The 22,375-nt window shown below is 42.0% G+C and overlaps 1 protein-coding gene across 6 annotated transcripts in view; it reads right to left on the bottom strand.

Moving 5' to 3' along the window:
- SYNE2 (spectrin repeat containing nuclear envelope protein 2) overlaps nt 1-22,375 on the bottom strand; it is a 300,187-nt gene that overhangs the window by 182,123 nt on the left and 95,689 nt on the right. For all 6 annotated transcript variants that reach the window (XM_075926397.1, XM_075926393.1, XM_075926394.1 and 3 more), the window contains 12 exons: nt 20,215-20,394; nt 19,255-19,405; nt 14,837-14,995; nt 13,999-14,160; nt 12,131-12,232; nt 9,968-10,168; nt 8,749-8,920; nt 7,695-7,807; nt 6,297-6,499; nt 5,748-5,867; nt 5,360-5,648; nt 4,111-4,280 (listed from right to left, as the gene is read on the bottom strand). In XM_075926397.1, coding sequence (XP_075782512.1) covers nt 4,111-4,280; nt 5,360-5,648; nt 5,748-5,867; nt 6,297-6,499; nt 7,695-7,807; nt 8,749-8,920; nt 9,968-10,168; nt 12,131-12,232; nt 13,999-14,160; nt 14,837-14,995; nt 19,255-19,405; nt 20,215-20,394 — 2,022 coding nt within the window. The remainder of the gene's footprint in view (nt 1-4,110; nt 4,281-5,359; nt 5,649-5,747; nt 5,868-6,296; nt 6,500-7,694; nt 7,808-8,748; nt 8,921-9,967; nt 10,169-12,130; nt 12,233-13,998; nt 14,161-14,836; nt 14,996-19,254; nt 19,406-20,214; nt 20,395-22,375) is intronic.

The raw sequence follows: 22,375 nt of genomic DNA, 5'->3' as shown, positions 1-22,375 counted from the left end.
CTTCAAAGAGAAACTGCTGAGCTACAGTTCATCTTTAAGTTTGACACAATCAACTCTGGATTAAACAAAGACTGTGAATGGCTTGCTAACTACAAAAGCAGCTTCTATTCTCTTGGAATTCACACCTCCAGATCAGCTGCTAGAAGTGGGCCTCATCCTCCTTTATTGGATCCACCTGGTCATCTCCAGCCTGATCCTGGCCTACATATTTATTCCTGCCTCTGGAAATTTCCACTACATGCATCTGACGAAGTGGGTCTTTGCCCACGAAAGCTTATGCTCCTACACTTCAGTTAGTCTATAAGGTGCCACAGGACTCCTCGTCGTGTCTACACAGGTTTCTTTAAGTTTCTTATTCCAAAGTCATTCTGCTGCTGACTGATACGTCACATCTAATATTGATAATTCTGATTCCGCAAGATGTTAAGAATCTACTGGCAGGTGCTAAGTCCATCCCTTTCAACACATTTCTCAGGAGCTGTTCAGCGCCATGCAAGATTAGTCCCCAACATAACTATTATTGTTATCTGATGTCATATTTTTAATTGCACATAGCACTCATTTTATAGAAAAGATACCTCACAGCTGAAAATGTATTTAATACTCAGTTCTGTTCCCAAATAAAAATAACATATAGCCAGCCTTATCCTACTCGCACTGAAGTCAACAGCAAAATTCCCATTGATTTCAATGGGTATAGAATCTTGCCTATTACAGTAAAGTAGCTTCCCTGCCAGCCGTGTCCAAGCTGGAGTGGACCCACTGCCATGGACACAGGGTCTGCTCCAGCCAAGCTGCAGGAGCCAGCCCGCTGCCCACAGCAGTCTCCATGGGGATGGAGCAGCCCCCTGCCAATGGCAGGCCCCAAATTGGTTAGTCCTTACCAGTTATTCCGTTAACCATTAACATCCCTAACTGGAACCCAGAAAAGAATAGTTTTTGAAATATTCCCACTGAAGCTCTTATGTGAGTGGGTCTGTGTCCAGCTAACTGGAAGGAGAGGGATGTTGCTCCTTTAAGGACTCTTTGCGACAGAGGAGAGAGAAAGAGGAAAGCCAACAGGGAAAGGTACAATGCACACGGGACCAGTCAAAGTCACGGCATTGCCCTTCCTGATCACGGGCAAAGTGGAAAGAGTATTTACATCCCCGTGCAGGTTGGAGAGGCAGTCTTTCCCAGGATTGGGCTGGAAGCATCCGTTAGGGGAGCTGAGTAAGGGGCGTTTGCGACTCCATCTCATCAATGGGGAGCTGACATCCCCTTCCTTTTCCTAACCTCCTTTAAAGGGAGCTGAAGAGCAGAGTTGGGGCTCCGAAACCTGGATCATCAGGATCACAACCTCCTTCTCCCTGCATTCTACAACTTGTTACATGGTACTCTTAGATACTACAAGGGAATAAAGATGCAGCCTAATTAAAACACATTCAGAATCTTCTGCTTTTCTTCCAGCAAGGACAAATACCAGATGTTTGAATTAGGGATGTTAAGTAGTGTTTAATTAGCTAATTGAGTAGTCGATGGAATTTCTATCAACTACTCAATTAGTTGATGGAGGGGCACTCGCTACTCCTACTGCAGCTCTGCAGTTTAAATGTAGTAGGAGCCGAGCATGCAGGCAGCCCAGCTCCTACTACATTTAAATGGCAGAGCCACAGCAAGGTTAGCTCCTGAAGACACTGCGAGCTGGGACTGAGCAATACCGGCTCGTGCTGGCTCTGGGACCGCTGCACCTCTGCTTTTTAAATGGCAGAGCCACAGCGGGGATGCTGGCATGATCTGGGACTGCTTCAGTCCCAGCTTGCACCTGGTCCCTAACCACTGCCCCTCTGCTTTTTAAATGTACTAAGAGCTGCCTGCTCCTGCACTGGTAGTAAGAGCTCCCACTCCTGCTCTCACCCCCTTGCTGCCTCTGATACAGAGGCAACAGAGGCAGCAAGGTGGGAAACGAATAGTCAAATAGTGACTCAGCTACCTAAGCTTATCGGGTAGTAAACTACTCACTTACATCCTTGGTTTGAACAAGAAGGGTCTCTCTAATATCTAGAGCGAACAGGTTTCTAACAGGGTGACTTGCTCCCTGGGCCAGAGACCCTGGAGCTAAGACAGTCCTGATGACTGGATGAGTGCCAGCTGAGTGGGATCAGGCAAATGAAGTGCAGCAGGTGGCTGTAGTAAAGAGAGGAGACACATGGGCTACGTCTACATTGGCATGATCTTGCGCAAATACTCTTTAATGCAAGAGTATTTGCACAAGAGAGCGTCTACACTGGCATGTGCCTTTGCGCAAGAGATGTGCTTTTGCTCAAGAGCATCAGTGCCAGTGTAGCTGCTCTCTTGCTCAAGAAAGCTCCAATGGCCATTTTAACCATCAGGCTTTCTTGTGCAAGCAATTCATGTTGCTTGTCTACACTGGCCTCTTGCACAAGAACAGTTGCACAAGAGGGCTTATTCCTGAGCAGGAGCATCATAGTTCTTGCGCAAGAAGCACTGATTTCTTACATTAGAACATCAGTGTTCTTGCACAAGAATTCCCTGCCAGTGTAGACAGGCAGCATGTTTGTGTGCAAAAGCGGCTGCTTTGGTGCAAGTTTGCGCCAATGTGTAGACAGCCATGGAGTACAGAAGTTGCTAGTGCTTCCTTGGCGCTAGCAAGGCCTGGGGGCTGGGACTAAGACTTCAGGCAGAAAGGGTGGTGAGTAGCCTGCTAAGCTCTCCCAGCATGGAAGCCTGGGAGGAGAAAGAGAAATGTTTGGGTAGGGGACATTCATTACAACTGAAGTAAATAAACTCAGACTCCAAGCAGGGTTATTTTTTACCTCAAAACAGTACGTGCAATCTAAGGGAGCAATCACTAGCCATACACTGCAGAGGCAGCCCTGGCCACAGAGAGGGCTTCCATAAGCAGTCACATCACAATATGGTCTTTAAAAGCCTCTGTGCTGTTAGTGACATACAGATTTTTTTTTTTAATCCTGAGACTGATTCTGAAACCATGTAAATCTGTATAAGACCAGATCTCGGCTGGTCCTGGAGGGCGTGTAGAGAGCAGACGGACCAGGTGTCATCTGAATGGGAGCACAGAAGGCACCAGGCTAGTGATGCCCATAGCTATTCTAAGGATGTAGTTATGCTTTCTCCTGGCAACTCCATCCTTGGATCCCAGAGGAATATTGGCTGAGCTGGCCAAAATGCATCTTGGGGTTTCTGCTCTTTTGCCTCAAACCCCTTCTTCATGGCCGGTAGTTTAAAGCCACATTATGTCCCATCATGAACGGTGCACAGATTCAAACAAACTTTCTTCTAGTTGTTATCTTCTTGTCCTCCAAAAGCAAAGAGCAGAGAATCTGTGCTGAGCAACCTGTGGCCCATTAGGGTTCTGTGTGTGGCCCCTGAGACTTTTTTTTTTTTTTTTTAAACTGTTGCCCACGTACAGGGTTGACAGATTTTGCTGGTTTTCGTCCACATTTTTTTTTCTTGCCGGTATTACAAAAGTGACACGCACTTAAAACAAGGGGACATGAAGTGAAGTGCGTGCTGATTGCACAAAACATCGTGAGAGCCGTGCACTCCCTCCGCATCCAATCAAAGCGCTGCTATAGTTCAACTGGCATACCCTGCACATTCTACGTATGCAAGTTAGCAAAACTACACTATCCTGGGAGACCATCTTGATTACGACAATCTTGCCGCCCACTCAGATGAAGGAGGGCCACTTGTGCAGCCCATTTACTAGCCAAGGTTGCCCTTCATTGGCATAGAAGCTTTAGATCAGTGGTTACCAAACTTTTTGGCATCACGCCCCCTTTAGGATTTTTGAGAAACCTTCATGCCCTCACCCCCATAGCAGCAAAATTTGTTGGGGGGGGGGGGGCGGGAAGGAACTGACTGGGGCCAAAAAAAAAAAATAGCAGCAAAACTTAGGTGGAGGGGAATGACGGGGGGGGGGGGGGGAGAGGGAGGAGGGATTGGGTCACCTCATGCCCCCCCCGGAATTCCCCCCACCTCCCAGTTTGGGAACCCATTTATATTATGTAAAGCAGGAAGAGGAACTGATAGCTGTAAGGGCAAGCTACTGCACTGTACTGGTTTTTTTTGTGAAATCCACAATACCTTAGATATTCAGTAGCTAAATCAACAGTGCACTCCCATTGATTCTGGAGATCAGAAATAGTCTGCTGAATGGCACAGTCCGTGGCTCCCTCCATATTCATTAAGATTTTCCCCAGGGCTATGATGTTTTGCATTTTAGAATCTCCGTCATCTTTGAGAACAATTATTTCCTGATTAAACAAAAGAGCAGAAGTAGAACATGTAACATATTTCATTCATTAACTTGTAGTGATTCGAACAAGAGTACCACCTGCAAAATGGTTTTTTCTTAGTCTACTGCCACTGAATAAAAACCACTATCACTTCTATGTCCTGCATCACTGATATTAGCAAGTGGATGAATAATCCAGTTTAAGCTTCAGCATTCCAAAACGTACCAAAACATTATAAACACATATATTCCCTAATACTCCTATGGCATATGCACAAAAAAAACACCAATCTCATTCTGGTAAAATAAAGCAAAAAAATTGCCTCAAATATAGCTTCACACTCATTGCAGCCCCTTTATGCCATGTGAAAAGGCCAATGCACCATAAAGCCTCAATTCTAGATAGGGGAGAATTCTCCCATCCTAGGCATTGCATGTGACAACTGTAAGGCTTACCCTGTAAGGACGCTCTCACAAAATTCAGCACAGGGGACACACTAGAGATAGGGGTGCTGGATAGGTGGAATGTTTAGGATGATACCAAACTGTTTAGGATAGTCAAGACAGAAGCAGACTGTGAGGGACTCCAAGAAGATCTCACCAAACTGAGTGATTGGGCAACAAAATGGCAAATGAAATTTAATGTGGATAAGTGTAAAGTAATGCACATCGGGAAAAATAACCCCAACTATACGTACAGTATGATGGGGGCTAATTTGGCTACGACAAATCAGGAAAGATTTGGAGTTATCGTGGACAGTTATCTTGGAGTTATCGTGGACAGTTCTCTGAAAACTTCCACACAGAGTGCAGCGGCCTACAAGGAGATTGTGGGAAGCTGCTGTAACTTACCCAGGCCCTCTCCAGTTTCTGGAACAGGCAGGATTGGGAGGACATAAAGCCGTTGTAGTCCTCCCTTGCCCCTAGGCTGAGAATTCTGTGCTGCACTACTGCATTTGGTTACCCACGCAACCATATGCTTAGCTGTACACTGTAACCATCAATGACATATGGTGGGTCTAATGAGATTAGACACCACACATTTCCAGTATATTACCCATAGCTGCTAAAATCAGAGAAGTAAGTGTGCTACTGTACCTTTATTTGATGTATCCTTTCCTCCAGTGGCAACTCGCCTTCCAGTGAACCCAAGCCAATAACGGATTCATTAAGTCTTTTTATCCAAGACGACATTTTCTGTGCAAGAGCTTCAAAATTCTGCCCTTCCATGGACAGTGTCTGTGTAACTCCTAGTATTTCGCTTACACGGGTCTGTAATTCCTGATACCTACTAATGAGATGATGGGATTCGGACACTCTTTCATCTCTTGTAAACCCAGACTCCCTCAAAGAATTTGCCAGCTGAGATAGGGAGTCGAATGCTTCTCTGAAAAATACAACAAATGAATAACACTGTATCTACTATAAAAGAGAGGAGTCAAGAAAAATAAAAACTACCTCCCTCCAAACCCAAAGACAAGGCTACCTCTGCTTTATTAGCATTTGGTAAAGACTTTCTAATTTAATCTTCTCGTTTTTAGTCTCCAGCCATGTTTCTTCCTGAATAGTGAGCCATTCCTTCAAGCCACTGTTGTCTTCCTGAAGTCTAAAGAAACAACAGACACAAGAATGAACACCCTCGTAAGTGAGAAGTATTATATCTGAAATTAGTAAAAAAAAAATTGACAATAAAATTTCACTGTAACAGATGTGAAATGATCTTGGCTCTGATTCAGCAAGATATTTAAGCACACACATAAATCTCAGCATGTGAGTAGCTTCACAAATTTCAACTGAACCATTTATAAGTTTTAAGTATATGCTCAAACACATTGCTGAATCAGGGTCCTCATGCTCTCTTTATTGTTAAGAAAATTGAAGGAGAAGTTAAACAAAACAGAAGAAAATATCAGCAGATTCCTCAACAACACATGATTTTTAATGAAAATCAAGGTTATTTATGTGTCATTATGGTTGAGAGAGAACTTTAAATCATACATAAATAAGCTGTTAGGAATTAATTTCAGATACCTACCTAATGAGTTGTTGCAAAGAAGCACAAAGTTTCTTTTCTTGTTTTTGACATTTGGAGGTTACTCTTTGTAACTCTGCTTCTTGATCTCTCACCCAGCAATTAAGTTGATTAACACTAGCTTCAGGCAAATAACTCTCCACTTTATGCAAGAGAGATTTTACCTCTTGGATGTCACTCTCTTTGCCTTCAAAGGTTAGGAAACTCTTAATAAAAGCATAAACATGACAAATTAGAGTCTGTTGCTAGATAATATTCTATAGAAGCATCTTAGTTTGTGCTATCACTTTGGGCTTAAAAAAAACTTTACAGGCTCTTGCAAAGTGCATGTACTATTAATTTAAAACTCACCTCACCCAAGTGGAAATGGACAAAGAAAACCTCCCTTGAAATATCAGAGCAAAGTAAAGAAGAGAGGCTAAAGATTCTCTTCCGGGGGAAAATACACAAAGCAGAGGCATGAAGCAAACCTCCACAACTTTCATAGTCAAACCTCTCATTAAGTCTCACTTCTTGCATAAACCTTCAACTGTTGATAAAGCTAGGACTGCCTACTCCAGCCTCCAATTTGCATTGTATCATCTTGACAGAGAGGACAGGAAGGAAAGGGTTAAGGGAAAACAAGAATATCAGCACAGATGGACTAGAAATCAGGGAGAGGCTAAGTAACAAAGAATGGCTGTGTGATGAGCAATTCTGAAGACCAGGTGATAGTCAGAGAGGGGGAACTCAGCAACAGAGAGAGATCCATATTTAGTGAAGATCAAGTCAAGTGAATGACCCTTTTAGTGATTGGGAGAGTTGACCCAAAGCTGCAGGTTGAAGAAACACAGGAGGGTGAGCGAACATGTAGCTAAGGGGCCAGATGAGTCACCAGTATAGAAGATGACATCACCAAGGATGACTGTGAGGAGAGGAAGAGAGGGAATCAGAAGTAAATTAGAAAGGAAAGGCCCATGGGAATGAGCATGCCTAGGGCTCCTAGGTGGTTACAGAAATATTCAAAATTACTACTAATAATGGTAAAATACTAGTTCCACTTAAGTCCATGGGGATTTTCCCACTGACTTCTACAGAATCAGGATCATCTTCATCTTTAAGTCCTGATTCAGTATAACCCTTAAGCGTTTCCTTAAGTCCCTTAGATGTCAATGTGGCACCTATCTGAACTTTCCTAACTATAGGTTAGAACAAAATGTGCATTTCTGAACACAATTCTATCACCCATTCCCATAGCCACACTGTTTTGTGGGTTTTTTAAAACAACATTTCAACTCAAAAAAGCCTGAATTTATAAACGACAGTAGGTGAATTCACTACAAAGTACAGACTCCCTTGCTATCTTGCGAGGGTGCTACCTCCCTCTAAAGCTTTGTATTTTAAAATACTCTAATATCTTACCACCAGCTTCTGCAATTTTCCTTCCAATATCTGTTTTGTTTCTGAAGGGTCAAAACAATCCTTTAAAGATAGCTGAGCGCCGCTGAACCAGTCATTAAAATCCTCACACTGATCTGCAAAAAGACAGAGTCTGACTTTTTTTCTCTCATTCTGTAACAGGAAGGCTCTACTAAACATAAAGATTTCAGTTAATCTCCTAACAATTATATTCATTGGTACTGTCCCTAAACACTGCCTCTCTCTACATGCAACATGACAGAAAATGCTGCAGTCCTTACTTCTCTCTTTTGGAACCCAACCTTGCACTGACAGTACTTATTACTTGGTGGGGGCTCACCTGAGAGGCCTATTTTTGATATTTCAGAAAACATTGTCTGGTATAGTCTATCAAAGATTTTGATTTGCTATTGCTACTCTGACCTCTAACACAAATTAAACCTATTCAGTAATTATTATTATTCCAGTGACTGCAGGCTGATGTTCAATTTGGGTGAAATTCTCTGTGGGTATAACTCCAGTGGAGATACACTAGTAGGTTAAAGATACCCATTGCCCTGTGTTTGGCACTAGACTATGTCACCTAGAATTGAAAATATGCACTTATGAACAGGCCGCATCAAGAAGCTAAGCACTGTTTGCACATGCATTGTGGCAGCAACGCTCTGGTCACCCTTTTTATTGCCAGTTCTCAAACGCTGATCTGAAAAGATGGAATCTTCAAGAAGTTCCTCAAACATTATGGAACAGAAAGAGCTGCCATGATTCTCTACACACGCCCCAACTGACAGCCTTTATTCTAACATAACTTCCATTTACTCTAATGGTGATTTTGTGAAAGTAAAGGCTTCATGACAGGGCCCACGGCTCAGAAAGAATATGGAGGCGTAGGGCCAAATCCTGTACAGGTGTAAAGAGACATGTTGCCATTGCAGCAAATGGAACTATTCCATCTTAAACCAGTTGAGGATCTAGCCCTCGGAGTTACAACATTCAAGCACATGCCCAACACAGACATGTATGTCAGTCTTTAAAAGGGAAACCCATTTTTGCTTACAGTTCAAACGACTGGTAAAATGATCCTGGAAAATTTGTTTTTTTGTATTAAACAAATCAGTGATACACTGAAGCTGCTGCTTTAATTCAGCCACTTCTGGATTCAGACAACCTGTCTTTTTTTGGAGTAATTTCACATGGTGTTTTTGTTGGAGAATTTTCTGATGGAGCTCCTACATTAAAAACAAACAAAAAAGTGTTACTGCGGATATATATTAAAGAAAATCTAAGGTTAAGGAGAAGATTTCAGCATTCACTGTGCAAAGTTGACTTGCTACAAATTAAATTCATGATGGGATCATTTTAAAATGTCTAAATACTTTATTTATGTAACATGAATTAGGTAAATAGTAAGTGGTGAGCACGTATTTATATCACACACACACACACTTCTGCATCACACACACAATAGATAGGTGGAGGTGACAGCAACGTAACAAACTGCTGAACCAGGAATAAATAGCATAGATCTTGCATCTTTGTATCACCTGCATTGTGCACACTAATCTCTCTCACAAAGACTTACTCTCTCAGCAGTCACAAGGTTGTTTTTTTAATTAACATTATTCTACAAAATCAATGTTTACTACTTCTCTCCAAAACATGGATTTGAAGACTCAATATTACACTGACCTGAGGCCCATGATAGGCAAAACTTAGTCTTAGGTCTGTGTCCAGTTTATGGTCTGATACCCCAAATCCTGCAAGGCTATGTACAGGAGGCCAGCTTCTCAGCCCTACACTGTCCCTTTCAGAGATGCAAAAGGGGGTGGAAAGTTGGCTTAAATAGCCAAGTGGGGATTCCCTAGCATAGAAGAATGCCCCTGTGGCATAAAATCAGCATAGCTGACTATTTCACCAGCTATTTGCAAATGATACAGCTCTATGATAGAGTTCAATGTCCTGACATGACCCAGCCCAATATATGCACCGAGAATTCAATACCTTTTGGGGTCATGTGGTTACCAAGCCCAACACAAACTATTTCAGGTAGCTAAAAGAACTGATTAGCTAGGGCTAATACTATTCAGAGAAAGCAGGCCTTTCCTTGTTGTTTGTGGGTAACTTTGGGAATATTGGGAGTCAAGCTACAGTCTTTACTTCATTGTTCTACCAGCTTCAACAGTTTTAAAACTCACAACAGAAACAAATATAAAGAGCTGGCTGTGAAAGAAAAGGTTATCAAAATTACAGGAGATGTATAATTTGCTGTACAGTACCTCTAATTTCGTAAAGATCTCTAAAGTGTCAGAAGGAAATAAAGCTTTTAAAAGTGATTCTGTCATCCCAATCTGTGTCTTGGCCAGGTCAAGGTCCCCTTTTAGCTCTGTTGAATTGCTGTTAAGTTCACTGGGTCTCGTCTTATTCAGTAAGTGCTTTCTTATTAGCTCCATTTTGTTCTCAACCGATGACTTGATGACCTTAAAATTGGAAATGCACAAGCAGTGTAAGAAGTTTTACTGGACTAGTTTTCTACAAAATGGGGCTCAAGAGAGTTTATTACTTCTTATACTTAACCTTTCTACATTAAATTGCATTTTCCTCCATTTGAAACTACTGTGTTTTCTTTTTTTCTTATCTCTGATAGTTTAAAAAAAAATCTCATCCTACTTTGAGAATGTTGCTACTGCTTTAGTGAAGTTTATCTGTTGATATATTAATACTCCTAGCCAGGGCTGTCCATAGGATTTATGGGGCCCTACGCAGTACTATTAAACTGTTGCCCCATGCCTGATGGCAGCAGGAGGAGGGGACGGGACAACAATTCATTCAGAAATGTGATTTTATAATCTTCAGCAACACACTAATAAAATATTTTTAACTCAGGTCCTGTAGATTAACAGTAAATTCAGAAACTCACTGTGTACACCTGGAGTAGACAAATGCCTGCTAAATGGCTTCCTTGCCACTTGAATGGCTCTTTCACAGATTCACTGTTCTGCTAGTGAATTCGCTGTTCTGGCAGGCTTTTTCACTTTTCAAGTTAACTACACCCTCTCTGGAGGAAGCAGAGCCACAGATAGGAAGAGGCAGCTGGGTGGGCATTAAGACGCACTGGTGCCCCAAATGTTTGGGTACCCTATGCAACTGCATTTGGGTAAGGATAGCCCTGCTCCCAGCTGCACATGGATGCTAATCTCTTCTCTACTTCTGGTAACAAAGAGACAGACATCTCTGATCCAGCCACCAACCTTCTACCCTGTCCTAGTCACCCTATGGAAGCAATACCACCAGAGCACCATGTGGCTCCACTGCAGGTTTCCTAGGACACAGCAAGGAAAGGATGGAGCAGAACAAGTCCCCATCGCCTCACAGCAACAGGACCACGGCACAGCCCTTCTGGCTCCATAGAAATAGCCCTGCAAAGTTGCTTACAATGGTCATGTCCTCATCACAAAACAACATCCTTGTGTGCTGGGGCACGCAAGCAGCTCAGCCTGCATTGCACAGGGGTTGCAGACCCCCTACATAAAGTCACCACATCAATTCAGCTTCCTATTAGAAGCATGTGCCCATGTGGGAGGAAAGCTTTGTCCTACCTATGAAACTAATGCACCAAAGCAAAATATTTATATTCACTTCATACAGAACCTACATGAGAAGAGCATAATAAATCCCATGGACATGTTAAAAGTACATTGCAAAGTAGCTTGTTGCTTGGCTGGAATTCCCCTTGGTGCAAAGAGGCTCTACTTTGCCCTTTACTTGAAGTACAGGCAGTCCCCGGGTTACGTACAAGATAGGGACTGTAGGTTTGTTCTTAAGTTGAATTTGTATGTAAGTCGGAACTGGTACATATTGTAGGGGAAACTCTAGCCAAACATTTCTCCAGAGCTCAGTTTTATTCTCCCACACCTCACTTCCCTCAGTCCTTTATTCTCAAGCTGAGGTGTCTGCTGAGAAAAGCCGCTCCGCGTCTCCCTAGTCTGCTGGGGGGGGGGGAGGGGGTGCTAGCTTCGCGTCTCCCTGGTCTGCTGGGGGGAAGCAGCTAGTGCGGGGTTGCCTCACCCCGTTTGTAAGTAGGGATCCAATGTAAGTCGGATCCATGTAACCCGGGGACTGCCTGTAGTGGCTAACTGCCTAGTCATACTCTCCTGGCAATCCATTAGCTATAAAGGAAGTCAGACCAGGTCCTAAATGCCACGGTTTGGTCCCAGGATAGCAAGGGACAGATTGAGCCCTTAATGTTTAAAAATACCGATTTGGTTCTGATAGTTTACTTGAAAAAGTGGCAAATTAAATGTTGATCCTAATATCCATCAGAAATATCTCATTTCTGTGGGCCAAGGCAAATCAAACATAATGACTGCGGTGAACGGGATGCTAACAGCTAGATTACAATGATCAATGCTATCATGTTAACCATGAAAGTCATCCCTTACCTGGAACTCCAATGGAGGCTCATTATTATGAAGAAGATGCTGTATCTCAGCCACTTTTCGGTCAAATTCCTCTAAGTTTTGCTCTTGGACCTGTAAAGAAGTCTAAAGGAGGAATGAGGGGGCACACCAATATACCTGTAACTATATGATTCTGTGTCAAATTTAATTCCATTTTCCTACTACAACATAATGATAATATTATCCAGTGTGCTAAATTCCCTTTCAGATTTCTGTTAGAGTTATGTGTGAAATGAGTCCTATATGACAAATACAGTGCCATAATTTCAAATTCTTTGTACCAACAGTAAGAAAATCCAGTTTCCAGTGCCTAGGAGTTTAAAAAACACAATCTAGAGCAGATGAAAAACCTGGATAATATTTTAATTTTTCCATAGCATAGTTGCTATTGTAGAAAAAGAGTCTTAATTTTATACTTAATTCTTAATTGTCAAGTCAAAATATACCCTAAAATACACTCTGAAGACACAGACTAACACAAGAATTATTAAAATCATTATAAATTAGGGGCAATGCTTTAAGCTGAACTGATGATATTTCATAATACTCTCTGCATCTGTGTGGAATTCCAGGTATATAATGACCTAATATAACACCTATTAAAAGTCTTAGGCATAGGATCAGTCTATCAAAATTTGATTGTCCACATTACAATACTCAGGGTCAGCTTCAATTTCTGAAACATGTGCTGTCAGAAACAGTCTACATGTCATATTAATGAATCCATGTTCCTTGTTCACTCAAAGCAAAATATTCCTTATTATTCTCCTTCTCTATCTACTTAGAGAGAGAGTCATTTCTGTCCACTGACACATTTTAGTTCTCGCAAAAAGGCATTTCCAGTTTCATGCCAGCAACATAAAGAATATAAGAAAGCTGTGCAATTTCCTTCATGTAATTTATATGGAAAGCTTTTAAATGGGCTGTAAAATATTTCACCATCTAGCTTGTGTCATACTAAACTTTTTGGAAACATATACGCTTACTTACTCAACTGCATTGCTCTAATGGAGTTGTGATTAGTATGCAATATTAACCCTAATCTTTACATATAGTTCAACAGTTTTATTGCACAGTCATGCAGAATCTTTTATGGTAAAGGAAAAACGGCATAAAAAGCTCAGATTCCATAGGAAATTATTCAAGTTTTAACACTAATTAACCCATAATTATGCAGATCAGTTTGTCTTCCTTGCCTGATCTCTTTTGCTGCTGAATAGGGGGATGAAAACTGACTCTCTCTTCCCTGTTGAAGGTTTTCCTCACATAAGGGACTCCACTGTACGTGTAAACTCAGCATAGTTCCTAGTAAAGGAGGCATGCCAGTGAAGTTACCATGGCATACTGTGCTTCAACAATTTCTAGGTGATAAAATGGCTCTTCAGAGACAGCTGCCAGCTGGGGTACTTTAGAGCAGCCCAGAGTTATTCTAAGGTCAACAAAAATATGAAAGTAGCAATATATAAATTAAAACATTACACTCCCGTGTGCACATGCTCAGGGCTTGTCTACATAAACATATTTTGTGACAAGTTGGGGTTTCAATCTACCCTGCATCGATCTGTCCTATGGTCTCTTCTGACATGAATTATTAGATCTAGTCACATTTCAAAAAAGGACTAAATCAAAGTGCATTAACAAACCAATAGATTTCCCAAGATCTGCATCTTATGCAATTAATTCAGCAAAACTGCCTCTGAAATAGCAGAGACAATTACAAATTTCAAGACTTTCTCTGTATATCATTTGACATTTAAAAACAATATGTACCTTTATGCCCTACAAATCCTTAACATGTTGGAATGAGTTTGTTGCGTTTAATTTGACTAGCATTCTCTCAGTCAAATTACCTTCAATTCTGTCACCTCCTCTTCAGTCAGCTGATGTTCTTCTATGCTTCTAAGCTGTGTATTTGCCCAGCTGTCAGTCTTGCTGAATAAATTAATAAGTTTGTCCCACAAAGCCAGAGCTCTTCCCAAATTATCACAATAGTTTTCAGTTTTTTCATTGATCTACCACAAATTAGAAAAAAGGTAACATTCTAATGAGAAAGGCAGTATCATAAAGACTAGATGAAATGGAACCACACAAATAAACAAGGGCAGTAAGTGAACAAAAAAATCTCATATGGCTTCATTGTGCATTGGTGACAGAGAAGATATTTCTATCTGTTACAAATATTACTTTCAGGAATACTATATCAAACTCAGTGGCTTGTCTCCAGTTTAAAAAACAGGTTTAGCAGCATGACTTGCTAATCAAATTTTATCTTCTCTCAATTAAAAAAAATAATCTCAGAATCAATGACCTTCTTAGACTACTACTTGCAGACACTTCAATTTCTTACCAATTGCACAAGCACCATAATTCCCCATTCTGTTTCCAAAGTCTAAACCAAGAGAGGTTTCTATGAAAGCTTAAAAATCCAACCAGCAACAGCAAATATTGCCTGCTTGTATGACCCAGAATTGTCCATTGTAGGAGTATGCCCGTGACAAATATAGCCTTATAGATCACAAACAATGAGATTGAAGACATAGTCTAAGCTTTGCTTAAACACTTGACTTTATCTCTTAAGATTCTTTGACATTCTGCATTTAATTTATTCTAAATATTACATGCAAGTCAGAATCAATTACTATAATGCATCACAGATAAGATCTCCCTGATAATTTACTTTTTACATACATCGAGCCATCTGTCCACAATAATGTCAGCCTCATTCTGAAAGGGAGACTCCTCAAAGCTTCTCATTTTATTGAGCTGGAAGTGAAGGTTTTTGCAGATCTGATTTATTTTTTCTACATCTTCAGAGTGATCATTAAATTCTTCTTTAACCACTTCAATCTGTGAGAGAGAGAGAATGTGTATTTGAAAACAAGTGTCCTGTATTTGGTCAAAGCTCTTGTTTCTCCAGCAATTTTTGGGGGGTCCACTATCATGCTGTTCTTTTCAATTTAGCAGCACAGCAGCATGACTCAAAATAATCCATTTTATATAATACAGTTAGACTAGGAATCCATCCTCTATCACTGTATCCCAGTGATCTGAACATCCCACCTGTCACTCTAACTACATCATAATATATAGACTGTACATTTCTAAATGAGGAATGTTGAACATTGGTTTACAAATAAGTTTGTTTGTATCTCATTAAACAGAATTTGTCTGAAACAAATAAATATCCAGAGACATCAAGAGTGAATTACATCTAAATACTGTTTTAAATGCAGAATGAAACAATATACTGAGTAACAATAATCTGATTCACATCAACCTTTGAGAGGTATAATTTGTAATTTTGATTCTCAGTCTTATCTCTGCTTGCTCCTAAAAATAGGAGTTGTCAAAATAAATCCATTTGGTTTAAACAACATACTGCCATGCATTTAACTTATTATTTATCTAAAAACAATTCCTTAGCACACAAATGTAATATCCGTGAATATTTATAAACAACATTTGAAAATGAAGGAAATGAAATAGTGACCTCTAGTGTTTCAAATTTGATTAAAAAACATTAATGGATCTATCTTTTCTCTCCAGGCAATGTTCTCTTTAGGGTATGTCTACATTGCAATCTAAGCGCAGGGTTTGAACTCTCCTCAATCCTAACCCCACCTCGCAATTTACATACAAATCACACTAACCCAGGGCTCAGAATTAGGACTCCAAAGGGGTAAAGGTTTAGAACTTGAGCCAAGCTAGGACCCACAGTTCAAGTCTTATTATTCTGCAGTCTAGATGCAGCCCCACTGGACTCCTGCTATTGGAGTCTGCCAAAAGAATCCCATAGACCAATTTCCTTTGTTTTCTCGACAATCTAATTTGGGGACTGTCAAATTCTCCCACAAAGAGCTAGAGTGGGCACATTTTGGAAGGCTGCTAGAAGTCTGGGATATGCGTGTTTGCACTGAAGCCGGCATAATGCAGGGTATACATAGGAGCCCCAGGGCTCAACAATCCTAACTTGAGGATACAGAGAGCGTAGAGGCTCAGGCCTAGATAACAAACACAACACCCAATAATGCAAGTTCTACTAATCTTGGTCTCTTGTTACTGCACTGTAAACATAGCATAGTCCCAGCTAGTCACTAAGAAAGAGACAAGGAGAAGGTTTTGCAGCCCACAATGGGAACAGACTTTCTGTCCTACTATTTGATGGGAAAGTAACTGTGACAGCACTCTATTACTTGACCGCATACCCATATTGTGATCCATCTGTTACAGGCTCCAGCCCTTTTAAACTGGGAGCTGTACACACGAGGCATGTGATTATGAGCAAGCATGCGACCTACAGAAAACCAGATTTTCTGTCAAATTTCATTTCCATTTTCCTACTAGTGTACAGTGATAATATTACTAATGTACTGATCCCGTGTGCCAAATTCCCTTTCGGATTTCTGCAAGAGTTGTGTAAATTATTTCAGAACCAGTCCTATTTATGACAAATACAATATTGCAAGTTAAATTTTTTTTTGTATCAATAGAAAGAAAATCTAGCTTTCCAATGCCCAGGAGCTAAACAAACACAATCTAGTGCAAATGAAAAATCTGGATTTTTTCCATAGCTGCTATTATAGACAAAGGATCTTAATTTTGTACTTAATTTTTGATTGCTAAGTCAAAACATTCCCTGACATACTTTCAGAAGACAAAGACTAAATCATGAAGTAACACAACCCTGATGATATTCTAAAGGCAGTACTTTAGGTTGATTTGGTATTTCATGTTACTGTCTGCAAGTGGATTTCCAGGTATCTAGTGGTTCAGTTCAACACCTACTGAAATCTTGGGCATTGGATCAGTCTATCGAAGCCCTACAGACATCTTTACTGCTTAGGATCTCAGTCTGGCATCTTATCTTAAAGTTAGGAATGTGAACAGGTTCCTGGTTAACTAGCTACCCAATAAGTATCATCCTTACTGGTTAACCCCCACCTAGGCCGTTCCAGCCTGACCGGGCCCACCGGACAGCTGGTGGAGGGCTGCTTCAGCCTGTCTGGGCCCATCATATTGCACTGCGGATAGGGGGCTGCTGCAGTGGCCCCTAGCATGGCGAGCTAGTTAACCAGTTACAAATATAGTTTACATCCCTACTTAAAGTTCACACTTTCAGTGGCACAGTGCCCCTTTCCTCTGGCTGTAGCACTAGATCAGTACAGACTTTGAGGGAAGTGTCATCTCTTGACTCATCACTTCCATCAGGAGCTATGGGTTTCTTAAGAGTTCCTTCCCCCAAGTACCCACTATGTTCCACATTTAGCTTGACATATGATATGGGCAAGCCACATCACTCCTTTGTGCCTCAGTTTGCCCACTGCAAAATGGGGATAATGATACTGACCTCCCTTGTAAAGCATTTGGAGATCTACTGATGAAAAGTGCAGTGTAAGAGCTGGGCATTATTACTGCGCTGTGCATACAATCAACATGAACAGTACTGGAAGGTATGCACTTGCACTGAAGAGAGTATTTTTAAACTCTGCTGAACAGCACAATTACGGCTGGGGAGTGACCACTTACTCCCTCTACGTCAGCCATAACCTTTGGTGTGGAATCAGCTGATGCATACCTTATTGTGAATGCTTAACAGTTAGCAGACACCACAATGATGGCTCTTGAGACTGAATATCTCAGACAAGTTTTCTTCTCCATACCGAGTGTGAGCCAGGAGGAGAAAGTGATGAAATATGAACTCTTGGTTCTATCACTGCAAATGCCCTCCCCACACAATCAAATCTGGAGATTGCTGCCAGGGTACCTTCCTCCCTGGGTTTCAGAGCCCAAACTCCAGCCTGAGCAGGAATTTCAAAGTGCTGTCTACACAGCTATTTTTAGAGCACTAGCATGAGTCTGGATAATCCACCTGTTGGGAGACTTGCTCCTATGAGCTGTGCAAACATACCCTTAGAGGTACAGCCCTGAATCTCACCCAAGGTATTTCACGTAATTCCTCTGAACAAGGAAACAAAGCAATTAGCTGGGTGATACGTAAGGACTATAATTTTCATCTTCTGTTAACGTACAATCATATCAGAAGTAGGGATGTTAAATTTTGATTAATCAAATAACCGAGTAGTAGATGGAATTTCCATCAACTATTCAATTAGTCGATAAGGAGTGTGGTGAGGTACTTGCTATCCCGGCTGCGCCTCTGCCTTTTAAATGTAGTAAGAACCATCCATGGGGCCCTTACTACATTTAAAAGGCAAAGGCACAGCAGTTGGATTGGCAGTCGGACCCTGCAGACATACCCTCTTGCTACATTTAAAAGACAGAGGCACAGAAGTTGGACCAGCATGAGTGGGGAACTGCTTCAGTCCCTCCTCACGCTGTTTCCCCACTGTGCCTCTGCCTCCCCTGCCACCCTCCCCACCGAGACGGTGCTGAGGGGAACCGGCTTTAAAGCAAGCTCCTCACAGCACTGGTTACTGGTCTCCCCACCTCTTCCTGCCTCTGATACAGAGGCAACAAGGGTGAGTGGAAGCGACTAGTCAAGTAGTAACTCGACTACCTGATAAGCCTATGCTCATTGGGAAGTCAGGTAGTCAACAAGTCGCTTACATCCCTAGTCGGAAATTTCTCTGAAGGGGTCCACAATTATCACTTGTAATATTAAGTTCATTACATGTTGTGGTAAAAAGGGTTTGTTTTCAACTTGTTTCATTTGAGCATTTAAAAGTTATAAAATAAAAGGATTTAATAAATAAAAAATGGTGGAAAAATGGGAGGATATTTTAACACAGCACGGCTCAAATACCTGCCCCCATTGATGTCACTGGGCATTTTGATATTGTCTTCAATGTGACCAGGGTTTCATCCTGTCTCTTTTACATTTTAATGAAAAAAACCCACATATTTAATACGAGTTTAGTTTACTGTATAAAGTTAAAGAGAAGCCTAATGCAAAAGCCTGGTTCTGGACACCCACTTACTCTGAAATAGTCTGGGGCTAAAACCAGACCCATGCCTCTTCTTTGCCACTTGATCCTACACCTATAATGGGGTGATCGACAAACCACATCTGCACTCCCGCAAATTTTGGGAGGATCAAATCCAGATTTAAACTTTCCAATGAGAGCCTTTACCTCTAAAAAACTCACCTTTGCTATCATTCTCTGCAGATTGTCTTTCCCCATATAAGAAGTTTGCTGTGAAAGGACACACTCTTGTTTCTGGATCATGATTATCAGACTATTTTTGCAGCTTTGATATTGTTTCAGGAGCTCCAATGCCCTCTCGCACTGCTCTTGGCTATTAAAAAGCAGAATGATTTAATGTACATGTATAAAGGAACAGCTTCAACCCCTCCTCTCTTCCACACACATGAAAGTGACATTAGTAACTTCAATTTCTATTGCACATTTCATTCTGAAGGATCATTTCACCCACCAATGGGATGGAACCCAACAGCTATTCAACCTCATTCTGGAAAGTTTCAGAACAGTTTTAGACAAGAATCTTAAAATGTCTCCTCAAACTCAAACTGCAGGAGGAACTCGGTACACAAAATGCTATTACACAAACTGAAATTTGAGCAAGCCAATGGGATTAATTTACAGTAACTGCCATGGGACCTTTAAGGTAGTATTTTCAAGGCTACTTAGGGGATTTGGCTGTGGCATCTAAATCCCATAGACAGCTCTGAAAATATCATCTTTACTGTTTAGGATCTCAATCGGGCATTTCATCTTAAAGTTCACATCTTCTGTAGCACAATGCCTCTTTCCGGTAGCCGGAGCCAGTATTGACTTTGAGGGAAGTGTCACCTCTTGACTCAACATCGCTTCCATCAGGAACTAGGTGTTTCTTAAGAATTCTTTCCTCCAAGTACTTGCCATGTTCTATACTTAGCTGGTCATATGATAGGGTTACAGGATTGCAATAATTTTTTAAAAGGTGAATATTTTCCTAGTTCTAGTAGTACACCAGAAATGGCTTCTTTTTCCCCCTCCCTCCTAAGCATAGTATTTACTGTCAAGTATCTCTGTTTAAGGCCTTTTGATTTTATGAGAGATTATTATTTATATGACCCACCTAAATTTTTCATTCTTCCCCCTTACCATTCAGCAAGTGATAGTTTTGTATCCTCCCATAACCGTTCTGTGACTGTGCACTGTTCATCTGCTTCTTCTCCTTTTGTCTCGTCATTCTGTAGAAGCTTGTTAGCAATTTCTCGTATGGATTTCATTTCAATAGCAAAGCAACCCAATTCCTGTTCCAATTGTGTTAATGATTTTATCCTTTGAGAAAGAAATAAAATATACTCCTATATTGAAACAAATCATAGATTTTTTTCCCAAACCCTAAGTATGAGGTTTCTTTGAAAATTCATCATAAACGGCATACATTTACTAAACAAACATTAAATGGGAAAAACCTTTATTAATGTAGAGAATTAAGGCTGCCTGGTGATAGCTCGTGCCCTTCCACAATGTCAAGTTCACCATTAACTCAAACTTCTGAAAAACAGGAAATACAGGCAGTCCCCAAGTTACGCAGATCCGACTTATGTCGGATCCGCACTTACGAACCGGGCTTTTCGCGCCCCGGAGGATGCGGGCGGTGGGACCGCCCAGACACGCCGAGGTCCCGCTGCCCTCATCCTCCGGGGCGAGAAAAGCTGCTCCGCGTCTCCCTAGTCTGCTGGGGGAGGGGGGGGCAGCAGACCAGGGAGACGCGGAGCAAAGCCACGGAGGACCCGGACGGCGGGTCCTGCCGCCCGCGTCTCCGTGGTCTGCTGGGGGGGGGGGGGGCACAGCTAGTGCGCCCCCTCCTCAGCATACCAGGCTTTTCTCGGGACTCCTGGGGCAGAGCAGCTGGGGCACTGCCGGTTGGTCCCGCAGCGCCGCTCCTTGGCACTACTGGACCAACCAGGCAGCACCCCAGCTGCTCTGCCCCAGGAGTCCTGATTCAGCTGCTGCTGATCAGTTTCAGCAGCGGCTGAATCAGGACGCCTGGGGCAGAGCAGCTGGGGTGCTGCCGGGTTGGTCCAGTAGCACCGAGGAGTGGTGCTACTGGACCAACTCAGCAGCACCCCAGCTGCTCTGCCCCAGGCGTCCCCAAGTCAGCCGCTGCTGAAACTGACCAGCGGCAGCTGACTTGGGGACACCTGGGGTAGAGCTCCTGGGATGCTGCCAGGTTGGTCCCCGCAGCGCTGAGGTGTGGCGCTGCGGAGACCTACCCAGCAGCGCCCCAGCTGCTCTGTCCCAGGCAGAAACTCTGCCTCGGGCTTCCTGTAGTCAGCCGCTGGTCAGTTTCACCAGCGGCTGAATCTGGATGCCAGTTCCAACTTAAGTACAAATTCGACTTAAGTACAAACCTACAGTCCCTATTTTGTACGTAACCCGGGGACTGCCTGTACAGAGTTCGGGCAACCTTAACTCTGCCCTAATGGAACTGGCAATAGTCACTAGGAATTATTTCCATGCAGCCCAGCTGCACTGCCTGTGCAGAATAAATTGGAGTAGGTTAGATTGTGATATGAAAATTGGGTCTGAGTCCATCCACATGGCATCAAAGGAAAAAGATGCATGTGTACTTTGAGGTGCCTGTCTATCATTTCAATGCCTAATTGTGTAGTTTGTCTCAGCATCTGGGCACAGGGGCTTCTTGCTGTGGGTAATGTTAGTATTGAGGTGGAATATGTCAGCAGTCTATGGATTTAACAATGGGTACAGAAAAGCATAGGTTTAGATGCATTCAGTGTGTAAGTGTGGAAGGTTTCTAAGAGTATGACATGTTAGAATGCCCTATCAGGGTCTATCAGGGAGGATGGTGGGGGCAGGTTGGACATTTGGCCTGGGCCTCAGGAGACAGAGGAGCCTCAAATTTTGACATTTTTCCACCAAGTCATTTCCATTTATTATGCATCTTGCAGTTATAACAGAGACAACAAAAGAAGCGAGATATACCTGCAAAAAAATTGATTTAAATCATCGTGGGACCTCCAGCCTTCTCCAATTTTTCAGTCATATATGAGTTTTCATCTGCGTGACTGGAGACTTGAGTAGCTTCTATGATTTGTGATTCTACATTATGAAACGCTGTTTACAGTCTTTGTTGCATAGTTTAGAGGTTTTGAAAGTCCTAATTAATTCTATTACTATAAAGTGATTTTGCTTGGTCTGAGGGTGAGTTTAACCTCTAAATTAGATGTTCTTGCTCTTCTCTGGATCCTCTGTTTTTGTATACAATAACCATTTCAGGCTCAGCTGTAAGCCA

The sequence above is a fragment of the Pelodiscus sinensis genome, chromosome 4 (genome assembly GCF_049634645.1).
Source record: "Pelodiscus sinensis isolate JC-2024 chromosome 4, ASM4963464v1, whole genome shotgun sequence".
In the NCBI taxonomy this organism is placed as follows: domain Eukaryota; kingdom Metazoa; phylum Chordata; order Testudines; family Trionychidae; genus Pelodiscus; species Pelodiscus sinensis.
Note: the sequence above shows the minus strand (reverse complement) of the source record. Positions and strands in the feature narration are given on the sequence as shown.